The following is a 15685-nucleotide window of genomic DNA, read 5'->3' on the forward strand; positions in this document are numbered from 1 at the left end:
TTCCTTATCATAAGCCTTCATCTGATGTGAGGGAGGTCCTATTTGAAAGATGAGTAGGACTCACTTTTCTTGTAAGATATCAAGAATGTTTGTAGTATCCCATAACTTTTTTAAGCCAATAACTCAGAAAACACGAAGGTACAGTTTAATGAATTGTGAAATGTAGCCACCCAGGAAAAGAAATAAAATGCTGCAAGCACCCTCCAGCAGGATCCTTCCTGATCACAATTCTTTTTAAAAAATATGTTCTAGTATGATTTGAATTTTTTTACTTTAGCCTTTATTTCCTTGGAACTAGTGTGCATTGTTGTTTTACAGCTTTGGCCTCATTTTCAGTATCTGGAGTCCCTAAGGTCTTTTATTGTCTTGTTATTTCTGTTAGTTCTGGTTTATGATGTCTAGGCTCCTAATACATCTCCTTATTTTTGTTTAAATCCCAAGATGATGATTTTCTTTTCCTCAGAAGAGATTTTTGTCATTTCTAACAGTCACCTGAGGATATTTATATTTTAAATATTTTATTTATTTATTCATGAGAGACACAGAGAGAGAGGCAGAGGCACAGGCAGAGGGAGAAGCAGGCTTCCTGTGAGGAGCCCGATGCAGGACTCGATCCCAGGACCCTGGGATCACAACCTGAGCTGAAGTCAGACATTCAGCCACTGACCCACCCAGGCATCCCCATCTGAGGGTATTCATGTCAAGGACATAGTTCTACAAACATTCTGTAAAGATAGTAAATGTTGTAGGTTTTGAGGTTTATAGAGTTTATGATACAGCTGCTCAGCTGTGCTACTGTAGTTGAAAGCAGCCATAGACAATAAGTAAATTAATAGACAGGGCTTTGTTTTGTAAACTTTTACTTAGGAACATGGAAATTTGAGTTTCAGATAGTGAAATATATATGAATTCATATATATATTCATAAAATGAATTTGAATTTCATGTGTCATGAAATATACTTTTTAAAAAATTTAGCTGCTTTTTCCAGTTATTTAAGAACAGTAAAAATGATTCTTAGCTCACAATTCATGCGAACATAGGTGATGGACCACATTTGGCCACATTTGGCCCAAGGTTTGGGACCAGTATTTGAGTTTACTGGGCTGGTAATATAGGAAGTTGTGAAACCAGTGTTGCATTAGAAGGTATCATCTCAAGATTGGGAGGGGCGCAGGGAATTCTCCCTGGTCCTTCCATTGAGCAGCAATGGAGCCAAAAACCTAGCAGAGCTGAGCTTCTCCCCTAGATCAGCCATTCCAGATACCTCCAGGCCCAAACCAACCAACTCCAGGCTCACTTGCACTTTTTCTGGGCTCCAGTCCTCTTTCAGAGCTCAGTCTAGTAATTCTTCGGCATCTTGACCATTTGATGTTTTTAAAAAGTTACTGTTTTTCATCCAGGTTTTAAGTTGTCTTCAGCAAGAGGATTTGTCTGGGTTTTTTATTCTGACATTGTTAGAAGCCAGAAGTGTTTGATCTGTTTTAAATGTAGCTGTTAGTTTTGGGGTTTTCCCTCTTTTCAGATTCCTGAGTTTAGGGAGGACATAAATAGGATTGAAGAAGAGAAAAGTGAAAAAGAAAATATGTTTTAAATGTATTTGTTCTTACAAATGAAGAAGATAGTGTGAATTAAATAAAATGAATATCCCTAACCCATGTTTTATCTAATTGTTTTCTTTCTCTTTCAAATATTTTATAAGAATGTTTTCTATTTTATTTTTACACTTTATATTTTATAAGAATATTTCATAAGTAAATGGCAAAAGCTATAGATTCATTTTCACTGGTCACTTATGAAGGTATATATGAAATACTAGTGAAATATTAGCCTTTTACTAATGAGAAAATTGATAGAATGGTTGATTTTTTGGAAGTCAGGTGTTTTTATAAGGAGGATCTTACAAATGTGTTCCTTTGTAAAGCTAAATAAAAAGTAAGGAATTAAGGGGATCCCTGGGTGGCTTAGCAGTTTAGCGCCTGCCTTCAGCCCAGGGCGTGATGCTGGAGACCCAGGATCGAGTCCCACATCGGGCTCCCTGCGTGGAGCCTGCTTCTTCCTCTGCCTGTGTCTCTGCCTCTCTCTCTGTGTCTCTCATGAATAAATAAATAAAATCTTAAAAAAAAAAAGTAAGGAATTAAGAAGTTGTGTTTATTTAATATTGACTAAAGTTTTATGCTCTTGGGCAGTCCTAGAAGCACCAGCTTTTGTCTTAAATAGAATACAAACATACAGGTGACCAAGACGTTGGTTGTATGCTGCCCTATTGCCGCTCCTCATCTCCCTTCTCACTCCCAGTTTTCTCCTTTGTATGTAGTCTCAGGTCTGCTCCAGATACATTTTGGAATAAAATTACAGAGAGCTTTAGCTCTCTGTGAGTGAGTGAACATGGAAGAATTATGGACATTTTTTCACCTCTTGGAACTCCTGTACACACTGTTACTTTCTTTTTATCATAATCTTTCCCCTCTACATCATATAATACTCCTTTAGACTATTCCCCAGTCCATATAGTCTCTTGAACATCCTTTATCATGTTCTTCTAATTCTCATTCAGTTTTCTCAAACTACTCTCCATTTGGTAATGCTATCCATGAGTCAAACAATTTCCTCATGGCGACTATGTAAAGTAAAATAATAGCTACTGTTTATTGAACACTTGTGGCTTGACAAGCATTGTTGTGTTTATTTATGATACAACTATGCCAAAGAATAGAAAAGCTGAACATTTTTTAGTGAAATTGGGTGGAGTAAGGAATGATCTCAGATCATACTCTACAGCTGTTAGGAGACACCTGGACTTAGCTGCGTATATGACCTGTCTTATTAACATTGTTGATCCTCTTGTTAAGTTCTGAATATGTGTGCCTGTGAGCCCCAAAATAATATAGTGGAAAAAATGGCCAGCATCGTCTAAAGCCCTTTGGAATGCTAGGAGTTTTTCCCTCAGAATTTCTCTGAAAGTTCTTATTTACCTCATTATTTAAAGTACTATTTGTTTGTAAGTTCAGGGGAGCGAGGCTGGGAATCTAAAATATGTAACAAGATTCAAATGGGAATTTTTAAAGTTCCAGACCAGTGTCTTAAAAGTGGACTTTCACAGCACAAAACTGCTTTGGATGTCTATGACAGTAGTAGTTCATCACACTAATTTTCAGATGATTAATTTTCTCATAATCACAACAGAACGCTTGATTTTAATTTGACTTGTATGAAAGATGATGAATTTTGACTCTATGTTTTGTGAAGCTATAGTTCCAGCCATCTCTAGTATCTTTTTTTTTTTTTTTTCAGAAACAAGGAATATAGCTCCTCTTTTGTGTCTACTGATGATAGCCAAATGTAGAACTGTGTGTCTGTCTATGCAGAAAAGGCTGGTAGGAAAGCTTTTCTTCTGTGTCTAGCTTTATGAATGTTTATGTGTTCCTTCTTAAATTTTTTCTTTCAGGTCGTACCTACAACAGATCATATAGATACAGAGAAATTGAAAGCCAGAGAACAGATTAAATTTTTTGAAGAAGTTCTCCTGTTTGAGGATGAACTTCATGATCATGGAGTTTCAAGTCTGAGTGTTAAAATTGTGAGTACTATGATTTTTGCTCCAAATTAACTACTTTCTTCCATTCTTACCATTGGTCAGAAATATAAGCCTCACTTAGAATCACACTGTCTTAATATGGTATCATGTGAAGTATCACTTGTGTCTAGAGTACATCTTCATATCCACTATAAAGTTCACAAAATCTTGGTATACTCCTAAGACTTTAGTTTAGCAAAATACTTTCTTTTAAGAGGTGTCTGGCTACTTTGTAGTTTGCTTACTATTTAACTTGAATGAAAATTATGACTTAATTTTCACTGTTGAATGAAATATTATATTGAAAGGATCTGCAGACAGCACCATGGATGTTAGAATTTCAGTGCACCAGAAATAGCACTTCCATCTTCAGCACAAAGGCGGAAACCAGAAACGACATTTGTAAATTCCCTTCTCCCTTTGTATTCTTTTCTATCTGGAGGACACACCACTTCCATTTACAATGTTATTGGTAGAACATGTTTAAAAAGAATAACGGGGCACCTGGGTGGCTCACTGAGTTAAGCATCTGCCTTTGGTTCAGGTTATGATCCTGGGGTCCTGGGATTGAGCCCCATGTCGACCTGCTGGCTCAGTGGGGAGTCTGCTTCTTCCTCTCCCCCCTGCTCTCTCTCTTTCTCTCTCACTATCTTTCTCTCTTTCAAGTAAAATAAAATTTTTTTAAATCTTTTAAATAATTAATTAAAATAATTAATTAAAAAAAAGTAATACATAGATCATTAGAAGTTACTTCTATGTGTTTACAAGTAGGTCATAATTGGGGTTCTAACACTACAGAAAAACTTCAACTGAGACTTTGTATTACATGCCTTATCCCTCAAGACCAAGCTAAAATGTCATGTCCTCTGTAAGGCACACAGCAGCTCTCCTAGGCAGAATTAAGTCTTCCTCTGCCAGACCCCTATAAATGCTTTTTTAAAACCCCTCGATTATAGCACTTACCATAAGGTCTGTCAAAGACAGGGCTCCAGCATCAGCAATTGTTCTTAGAGCATGATTGTAGACGTTGTGATTGAAATGATAAGGAATGAAAACAATAAATCAAAATAGCAATATGTTTTAAAGTCAAGTTTTTCTATACAATCACAATTTTAGAATTATAATGAACGTGTAAAGAATCAGTTAGTTTAGTTTCTTTGTTTTGTAGACAAGGCCCAAAAGTTTAGTTTATCTAAGGTCATGAAACTAATTAGTGACAGTTTTCTTTGTACCATCTGATATATATCATTATTCTACCATTAGATGATTGTTTTATTAGTACCTTACTCCCTTGTTCACCTATAACCCTCCCCTAATTTAGCTTTTGTCATTTAGATTTGTTCACTTTTCCAGCTTACCCAGTCATGCACCTTTCCACTTGCCTACCCACTTACTATGACTAATTGACTATGTGGACTGTTCCTTATGAGTTCCTATATTTGGGTGCATTTGTATCCAAGTAGGTGGCTATTCCTTGATGTATACAAGTGGGTAGTTATATGGGGAGCACATGTGTTTTTGTGGATGAAGGAGTTGGAGAGGATGGGCCTAAATTATGTTTGTACCGGAGTAATAGTGACTAAGTCTCAAACTGAAGGGTAACATCATCTTAACATGTTCTTTTTTTACCTTGTATAACTCTTTATTTATTTTTTTACAAGATATATTTATTTATTTGAGAGAGAGAGCGAGCGTGCACAGGTGCAGGGAGGGGCAGAGGGAGAGAGAGAATCTCAAGCCAACTCTGCACTGAGCTCATAGCCCCACGTAGGGCTCAATCTCATGAACCTTAGATCACGACCTGAGCCAAAACCAAGAATCCAACGCTCAACAGATTTCACCACCCAGACACCTTTGACCTCCCCTTGTCTTGTGTAATTTTAAAAGTTATGCGTGATAGGGTTTTATTTTAAGAATGCCTGGAACGATTTCATTAGAATAGTGTCCGTTTTGGGTTGGTTTCTTTCTAACAACCTAACCCATAGTGCTATAAATAAATGCCATAGCTCTTGGTTTAGTGGTAGGGTATGAACAGATGAAGTTCCCTTTATTTTTAAAAGATTTTATTTATTTATTTTAAAAGAGAATGCTTGCAGGAGAGCAGAGGAGGGACAGAGGGAGAGGGAGGGAGATAAGCAGACAGAGGAGCCAGAGGTGGGGCTTAACACAGGGCTCCATCGATTGCAAGACCCAGAGATCATGACCTAAGCCAAAATCAAGACCTGGATGCTCAACTGACTGAGCCACCCAGGTCCCCCCCCCCCCCCACAAATGAAGTTCCTTCTATAGAAGCAAAGACTAGCCCGGTAAATATAAACATAGTTTATGGTGGTGCCTGGGAAGCTAAGGAAGCAGAGCTTTTCAAGAAGGTCATGAAGGTCAGTATCATGCAGTAAAGAGATCTTAGAATGGGATGGTATCCACTAGACTAAAAACCTTGTTTATTGGTTTTAGCAAGTAAGATATTGTTATTCATGCTGGCAAGTGCAGTTTAGGTTACATGGTGGGGGGGAGGGTGGTAAGTGAAAGATGTGGAGGTGGAGACAAACTTCCAAAAACCTTCCCTGGATGAAAAGAAACAGAAAATGTCTAAGAGAGGACAGGAGGTTGATGGAGGTGTGCATGCTTTTTGTTTTTTTAAATATGGGGAAGACTATCATGTTCAGGTACTCACAGGAAGGAGTCATTGTGGAGAGAGGGGAGAAAATGAATGGAGTGAGGTTTCAGAGGAGGGGAGTAAGAGGAGGGCTTGGAGCTGTGTGTGAGACACCGGATTAGAAGAACTACGGTCTTCTCTTCCTACGTGTCTTCTTTACTCTTACACTCAAAATGCTTCTGACATCAGATGTATAGGTTTTTTCCTCACACCAAGAATTCTATGACATTAGTGCGGTGTCCTGCAATGTAACTTGCTGTCTACTTGGAAATAGTGTCAGATCCCACAGGTTAAGGGCTTAAACCCACAAGACTACCATCCCCAACCCTACCTCTTCAGTGCCAGCCATAAGTAAGTAGTAGGTTTTCAGATTACCCACAACTTTTGTCCATTTGGCTACATATTAGAGGTTTCCATGACCTCTTCCCTTTTTTTTTTTTTTTAAGATTTTATTTATTTATTCATGATAGACACAGAGAGAGGTAGAGGGAAAAGCAGGCTCCCCATGGGGAGCCCAATGCAGGACTCGATCCCAGGACCCCAGGATTCATGCCCTGAGCTGAAGGCAGATGCTTAACCACTGAGCCACCCAGGTGTCCCATCTCTTCCCTCGGATTTGATTATTTGCTAGTACAGCTCACGGAACTGAGGGAAGCTGACTTATGTTTACCAGTTTATTAAAGGATATGGTTACAGAGATATAGACGAACAGCCAGATGGGAGATACATGGGAAGTATGGGATGGTCCCACGTGCAAGATCTCTGCCCATTTGGAATTGGCATACATTACTCTCCTGGTATATATATGTGTTCACCAACCTGGAACTCTCTGAACCCCATACCATCAGGATTTTATGGAGGCTTCCTCACATAGGCATAGTCAATTATTAACTACATTTCCAGCTCCTCTCTTGTCTCTGGAAAGTGAGCATGGGAACTGAAAATCCAAGCTTCTGATCATGGCCTGGTCTTCCTGGGGACAATTCCCCGACCCAGGTGCCCACTTAGATTTGCTTCATTAGGACAAAAGATGTTCCTAAGTGCTCTTATCACTTAAGAATTTAAAAGCGTTTTAGAAGCCCTCTGTCAGGCACCAGAAGCAGAGACCAATATATATTTTTTCTATTATTTCACAGACACCGTGTTAGATACTTACCTATATTATATCATTTATCCTTAAGGAAATTCTACACAGTAAGCAGAAATGGAGGGTCAGAGATATTTAGTAACTTGCCTAAGATGAATCACAGTGGATCAGTTTGACTCTGCATTTGCTCATAATATTCTAGGATCTAGATCATGGGAGGAAAGAGTAGCCTTAGATAGAAGAGATGTTTCTTCCATGGTGATAGGAGGAAAGGGGAAACAGGATGTAGGTAAGCCTGCCTCTAGTCTGTGATGCCCAAACCTGGAATTTTATCAGAATTACCTAGGCAGATTCAAGATTTAGTTATCCCTTAACTCTATGGGACAAAGAATATTTCTTCTCTGACTATCCATAGTACAATTGCTGTATGCATGTTGACTAGAAAGCTGGGTAGACACGTGGAAATGGAGAGAATAGGCCAGGAAGGGTTTTATAGAGAAGCTGATCCCGATCTGAGTCTTAGGTGTATAAATTACCCAGTCAGACCAGGGAGGGACCTGGTAGTAGAACACACTGATACTGAAGTATTTTCTGAACTGGTTGTCTGTGAGAATTGCTAATAGCTTCAGGCTGTCACATTATCAGAATGAAGTAGGGCAGTCATTTCCAGAGCCCTTGTTAGGTGCTTTCCACTGAAGCTTGCTTGAGGCCACTTAATTGGTCTTTTACAAAGAGTGTTTTCTGACTTAAAATCTACATTTTTCCCAATTGCTTTCAGATAAAATGTGAACCATCTCAGATTATTTTTAGTTTAACAGAGCTCTCCAAGGAACTTCTAAAAATAAGTATAAAATTTTAAGGATTACTTTTTATCTTACCCTGTGCCTAGGAGTTTGGGGATATGGTATAAACAGCTGATCCTTGAACAGTGTGGGAATTGGGGATACCAATAATCCTCCCTCAGAAGTTGAAAAATCTTTGTATAACTTTTGATTCCCCCCAAATATAACTACTAATAGCCTACTGTTGACCGGAAGTCTTGCTGATAACATAAACAGTTGATTGCACATATTTTGCATATTATCTGTGTTATATACTGTATCTTTACAATAAAGTAAGCTAGAGAAAAGAAAATGTTATTAAGAACATCATACGGAAGAGAAAATACATTTACAGTACTATACTGGTATTTATTAAAAAAACGGCATATAGGTGGACTCGCACAGTTCACATCTTTGTTGTTCAAGGGATAACTGTATAGATATCTTTCACTTTCAAAACCTTCTTGGAATCATCTGGAATAATGGTAATAATATTCATTGCCTTTATTTGGTATTTTAACCTTGGCCAGAAAACTGCTAAAAAGCTCTTGTTTTAGAATTGTAAAGCTTGTTGCTTATGAATGTTTGGTTTTTCAATTTCCATAGTAATTATAAAACACTCTGAAAAGAAACGATCCTGAAATGTGGTAGCTACTTACATTAAGCAAAGTAACTTACTTTAGATTCCTGATATTGTTAGATGGAGCCTGATATTGTTAGATGGAGCCTGTTAGATGGTTGCTTTTAATTTATTTAATTGTTTCAGGGTTTGAAGTGTTTTTACCATCTTAATTTTTAATTCAAAACCTAGATAATTTTAATTAAAAAGAAAAATTCTTGCGGCACAGCTCCCCAGGGAGAAAGAGTAGATTTAGAGTTCTGTGCACCGTGAGGTCTGGGATGTTTTTGGATTTGCTTTAGTGAGTTTCTGAGGAGTTTTGATAATTTTGTGTGAGTGGTATTACCTATATCTAATTGTAAGATACTTCAGAAATTAATTTTTGTTTTGTTTTCTAAATTAGCTTCTTTTGTAATGTTTGTTTTTAGGTTAGGATTTTGTGTTCTAATACACTGTCCTTGATAGGGTTTACTGTTGATAGGACTCCTCTGACAAAGATCTAAAGAAAATCTATTTTCATGCTAATAAGTAAATTTTTAAGTTTCAGAGGAAATAAATTTCCCATCTCCCAAATACTGACAGTGCTATTATGTTCCATAATGGTGTTTACAGCTAATGGTTAGTTCTGTTCTGAGTATAGAGTGAGGAGGGAATGTTGTCTGTCTTCTGCTTCTATGTTTTACTTAAGAATCCAAGAGTCCGAGTATGCCAGGTAGGAACATATCTTTCATCGCTGGGGGACAAAATATTCCACAGTGCCTCTGCAGATGTAGCTTTTGTTGGAATGTAGTCCTATTGAAATGTCATATTTTACAGAGACAGAGCCTAAGAAATTGTTTCTTCACATCCCCTGTTTTTATAGATGAAGGAGACCTTGGGTGGTTTAGCTAATAATTTGCTCTAAGTTAGTGGTTCTCAACCTGATTACACTCATTGCTCCACTGTTGTTTTACCAAATACTTTAAGCACCCCCTCCCTTTTACTACCTTGAAATGAAATTCATAGATAATATAACCTACTTTCTTTCCAATAAATTAACATGATGTCCTAATTATAAAAGAGAAATAAAGGGAAATTGATTCAGAATAAAATATGTAATTTGGTATGTAAATGCATAATATGACTGCACTAAAGACATAAAGTCATCAGGGGCTTACATTTGCATAATGAATCACTATGAATATGACAGCAAGAAGTGTAGGCTGGCAGAGGTGTGAGGTGTCAGTGACTCTCATAACACAATCACTGCCATTGGTGATGGCGATTTTTTAAAAAAATGGTGAACAACCCTAAAATACAGTTCCAAGTAAAGCCAAGTATAATCTGTCCTTGATTTACAAGGCAGTTGCGTTCCTGGAAATTGAGTGAATTTTGCATTTATATGTAAAATGGAATTAAATTCCAAGGTCAGATCAATATAAATTGTTGTTTTGTTTTGTTTAACCCATATGAATGCCAGGTTAAGATATTTGGAAGTTTTGTGGGATGCAGGATTGAATTTTGTTTATAGGATTGTCTTGTGCATTTTAGAACATCTAACATCTCTGGTCTTAATCTGCAAAATATTGCAATTGCTCATCATTTTGATAAAAAACACCCTCAAAAATTTCCAAATATTCCCCTACAAGAGAACTATTGCCTTAAAATATACAGTTGAATTGTGGAAATGGAACTAGAACCTGGTCTTCTAATTCCTAGTCTCCCCTCTATGTGCTGAAATGATACTTCAGCTTATGTCCTGTGTTGTGCCCAGTGCGACTGTTAATAACTAATTTGGAAATCTGAAAAAATGTTACCAGTCTTTCCAATCTTTCCAGTAATTACAAATAGCACTCTGTCAAGTAATGATCTGCTTCCTGGTCAGTTTGTTGTGACACAGCAAGTGGTCACAGCTCAGGTTCTTCCTCCAAGATCTTCTTTATTCTAAGTCTTGCTTTTTCAGTCTGTTGTTGATAATCCTATCAGAGGGCAGTATGACTGAACCTTTTCCAGAAAAGATAGCTCTAGCCTATCTCATTAGCAGTTGCTAATAAGCACTAGCTACTACTACTAGCTACTTGTCTAGGCAGTAGGGACACAATGATGGCACAAAACAGATATTCTCACTGATATGTTGCCTACAGTCAAGTGGAGGGACATGGGCTGTAAGCAAGTAAACCCACAAACAGATATAGCTATAAATCTGTTAATTTATAAGCAAGAGAAGATAACAAGAAATCGACTGTGATTATGGAATGGTGGGAAAGGCTTCTCTATAGAAGTGACATTTATACTGAGTTCTGAAGACAAGTGTTAGGTCTGGCAAAAGCGTGCCTTACGGTCCTAAGGCAGGGCGGCTTGGTCAGTTAAGCTTCGGCTTTCGACTCAGGTCATGATCTCAGGGTCCTGGGATAGAGCCCCGCATCAGACTCTGCACTCAGTGGGGAGTTTGCTTGAGATTCTCTCTCTCCCTCTACCCCCCACCTCCCACCCTCCCCACCCCTGCTCTCTCTCTCAAATAAATAAATCTTAACAAAAAAAGGTCCTAAGGAAGGAGAGCTTAGCCTGTGGCTGGTGACTGTCTAGGCAGTAAAGCCACTATTATTAGTGGGTTATCTTGTTATTTCTTTATTCTTCATTAATACTGCCCTGTGCTTGTATGGAGTTGTAGGTAGTTCCCTGAATATATCTTCCTATTTGATGCCTCAAAACTTTGTATACCTACTTTTTCCTCTTTGTGGAATTCTCCTTCCCACCCCAGCTCTTCCTTCCATGGTCACTTTGCACTGCCTTCTCTTTCTCCAGCCGACTTAGGTACTTCTTTCTTTGAGCGCTTATTGAACCCGTGCATACCCCTGTTACTATAACTACCACATCATTTTTCTCTGTTTCCCTCTTTGATAAATTTCCTGATGATTGGGATTGTATCTTTTTATTTATATAAATTCAAGACCTACTATATTAAGAACTGGACAGTTAATAGACAAATATTTATTTAGTAAATGGTCAAGCATTTTTTTTTTTTTTAAAGAAATGGCCTTTATTTTTTTTTTTAAGTAATCTCTACCCCCAACATGGGACTTGAACTCATGACCCTGAGATCAAGGGCTGTATGCTCTACTGACTAAGCCAGCCAGGTTCAGCCAGGTTCCCCCAAACATTTTTCTCTTCTGTTCTCTTCTTTTTCCTTTCCTTTCCTTTCTTCTTTCTTTTTCTTTATTAAAAAGAGGGAGAGAGATGGTGGGGAGGGACAGAGGGAAAGAGAATCTTAAGCAGGCTCCGTGCCCAGTGTGAAGCCCAATATGGGTCTCAGTCTCATAATCCTGAGATCATCACCTAAGCTGAAATCAGGGGTTGGACACCTAACCAACTGAGCCACCCAGCTGCCCCAAAATACTCTTTTTGAAGATCTAAAACACTATCCAGCCCCTCTTTCCCTGCCTCCAGGACCAACCTCATGCTCTCTGCTATCCCTGGCTTTCTCACTTTCTTCAATTGTGTACACTTGGAAAACAAATGTGTAGATATGACACAGATGAAAGATGTTAAGAACATATAATGATCTGATAAACCAGTCTTTGGCAGTATAAAATAGTACTTAATTGGTTGCACTGAAGTAGACCATTCCATTTAAGGTCTTTTCTCTTTATTTTTTTATTTTTAATTTTTTTTAATTTTCTCTTTATTTAATGTAAAGTGAGTAAGAGACAAGCAACGACAAAGAAATAGGTTATTTCATTTTGGTATTACCGGTGTTGACATTTACTGTAAGTACTGTCAGTTTTTAAAGTGAACATTGTAATTTGCACTTTGCTTAGGTATTTTTAGTCTTTTTTAACTTCAATATCTTTTGACCTAAAAAATATTTTTCTATTGTAGGAAATTGAAGCCCGGATGTTTATATTATAATACAATATATTGAGCCTTATTTGAAGCTATGACAAAGAACCTCTAGTTTAGAGATTTCTATATACTGCTTATTCAGCCTTCCTCTGATGCCTTTGAAAAAAATTTATTTAAAAAAATTATTTTCTTTTAGCAGAGTAATAACATTTAATTTTCATTAAAATACTACCTTACTGTTTTTTCAGAGAGTAATGCCTTCTAGCTTTTTCCTGCTGTTGCGATTTTTCTTGAGAATCGATGGGGTGCTTATCAGAATGAATGACACAAGACTTTACCACGAGGTACTTATTCTTATATAATGAATATACTGGTTGATGTTGGGCTTGTTCATGTTGTTTCATTGAGAATTTGAAATGAAATAATGCTTTATATTTTATGGCAGTCCTTCTAACCTTTAAGATTAGGTGTTCTACATTTACTGTTGACTGCCCAGGTAATGAAATATCACATCTTTTCTGAAAATTCTGTTAGCTAAAAATGTTTTCTAAAAGACACTCCCCAGTAGGGGATGTCTGATGCTTCTAAAAAAATCTCATGTATACTTGATCTGTTTTTAAGAAAACTGTCCCCTAACTCTTACCTTTATCTTATGTATTGTTTATATAATATCTTGATATTAAAAATACCAATCACATGGCCTCCTGATATTTGTATCACATAATCATTTTGGTAGTTATTCTAAAGTTTCAAAGCTCTGTACTTCATCTGTAGAAACTATTGACATACAAGGTTTTCAAAAAAGTGTTAAAAAAAAAAAGGGAGGCTTAAACTGAGTCATGGAAATTCTTCTAGTAGCTTATAGCAGCCTGTCCTTTTGGAATGGATTTGTAACCTCTGATTTGGATCATTTAGAATGGTGAATTGGAGAAGAGATACCAGTGTCAGTAGGGCAGTGATAGTAACAGTGAACTCTCATAACCACCCTGTGAAATAAAAACTGTCATTATTTCTGTTTATAGCTGAGGCATCTGTAGCAAAGAGATTAAGTCACTTGCCCAAGTTCTACAGTTAATAGGTGGCAGAAGTGAGATTTGAACCCAATAGGATGGGGTTGAATTGGTGTTTTCCCAAATCCTGCTCTTGGGGATAGGTGGATTTTTTCCCTTGAAATAACATGGTAACTGTGATTTTTTTCTTTTTAAAAGTGGTACCAAGGTACTAAAGATAGACTGCATTTTTCTGCCTCAGAAAAAGATGAAATCTAAATTTTATGCTTTAAATCAACAGTATTTCTTAGGAATGTATCCTAAAAACATTCTCATATATAGTAATCCACAAATACTAATCAGGCAATTGTATATATTTTACACGCACACACACACGGATGTTCATGGCAATGCTATTGTTTAAAACAGCAAAAAGGAGAGAAGGAAGGAGCTTCATAAGGTCCACTGAATGGACACCAATATGAATTATTTAATTTACATCCATATAATAGGAAAGTATACATCTTTTTTTTTAATAAATTAATTTTTTATTGGTGTTCAATTTACCAACATACAGAATAACACCCAGTACTCATCCCGTCAAGTGCCCCCCTCAGTGCCTGTCACCCATTCACCCCCACCCCCCGCCCTCCTCCCCTTCCACCACCCCTAGTTCGTTTCCCAGAGTTAGGAGTCTTTATGTTCTGTACATCTGTTAAAATTAGTGGCAGAGAGTAATACTTAACTGATGTATAAAGATATGCCTCTCAGTGTTGAATTTTAAAAAGTGAGTATGAATCTATATAAAATTTTGTATAGAAATTTCTAAATGTTAAGGATAGTGTTATCTATAGAAGCTGTGGTTGCTCTATACTTTTCTATTACCTGATTTTTTTAGTGAACATTAATCTTTTTATTTCCTTTCCTTAACATAAAAGATTAAAATATGTATTTATTGATTAAAATTTTAAGAGACTTTAATCTTGTGTGATTTTTCTTATATTGAATAATGTTCCACCAAAAAACAAATTGTAATAAATTACTTTCTAAAACCTAACTTTGAAAAGTTGGAAATGAGAAAAATTGAAGTACCAAATATGTGACTTATTAAATAAGGAATTTGATAAGAATTTTGTAGAAATGGGAGAGAATAAAATTTGTTTAACCTTTTTTTTTTTTAAACATGAGAATAGCCATGATTATGAAGGTAGATGATAATACAGCTGAAGGAAAAGATGCCATTCCAAACATTAAGTAGTATTAAAATCTCTTGCATTTCTCATTTGCAAATATACATATTTTTTCAAAGTAAAACTTGCTTGTGTTTCTCTTACATGGTAATTATTAAATCTGTTTACATATGATAATCACTGATTTACAGAGATTGGCATTAGTAATTCAGAATTCTTGGTGAGAATTTGTTATCTCACTGCAGAATTAGATATTCTTGTCAGACTCCATACTGCTTTTGCAACCTGTCCTTTTGTCATAGGCAGTTTTGTGTAACAGAAAGGATTTTGTAACCATAGAAATAGATTTATTCCAACCCTCTTTTATTTTTCAACATAGGCCGACAAGACCTACATGTTACGAGAATATACGTCACGAGAGAGCAAAATTGCTAATTTAATGGTACAGTATTTAATATCAGCTTTTAGAAGTCGACTTTTAATGTTTCATTTTGTATGTTTCCATCCAAATCTGTGTCCCTAAATTTTATCAATTCACCTAATAAGCCTCTATGGGATAAATCCTCCTGGAGCATAACTTTTCTGAACTCACTTTCAATGCAAAACCAGTTCCAGTTCCAGTTGGTATAGGTACCAGAACCATTATCTGATCTAATTTCCACATTTTATTCTGGAAAATGTGACTCACTCTATGTCATGCAACTGTTTGGTGGTGGGTCTGCACCTGGGACCAGCTGGATGCTCTTTCCATTTAACACTTTGTCACCCAATAATTTCTACCCAGTCTATGTTTTTATTCTTAAAATGTGGTAATTCTATATCATACCTTGTTTTGGCCTAATTTCCTTTTTTTTTTTTTTTCTCTCCTCTGGGACTTGTGAAGGGCTTCTACAAGTCTGTAGGATTCTATAATAGGTTGCTTCA

At 36.7% G+C, this 15685-nt stretch overlaps 1 protein-coding gene across 1 annotated transcript in view; it reads left to right on the plus strand.

The window, feature by feature from the left end:
• Positions 1 to 15685, plus strand: part of TIPRL (TOR signaling pathway regulator) — a 31546-nt gene that overhangs the window by 13311 nt on the left and 2550 nt on the right. Inside the window, exons 4-6 of the mRNA XM_041767829.1 lie at positions 3449 to 3580; positions 12831 to 12926; positions 15141 to 15203. Coding sequence (XP_041623763.1) covers positions 3449 to 3580; positions 12831 to 12926; positions 15141 to 15203 — 291 coding nt within the window. The remainder of the gene's footprint in view (positions 1 to 3448; positions 3581 to 12830; positions 12927 to 15140; positions 15204 to 15685) is intronic.

Source organism: Vulpes lagopus, chromosome 1 (genome assembly GCF_018345385.1).
Source record: "Vulpes lagopus strain Blue_001 chromosome 1, ASM1834538v1, whole genome shotgun sequence".
NCBI lineage: Eukaryota > Metazoa > Chordata > Mammalia > Carnivora > Canidae > Vulpes > Vulpes lagopus.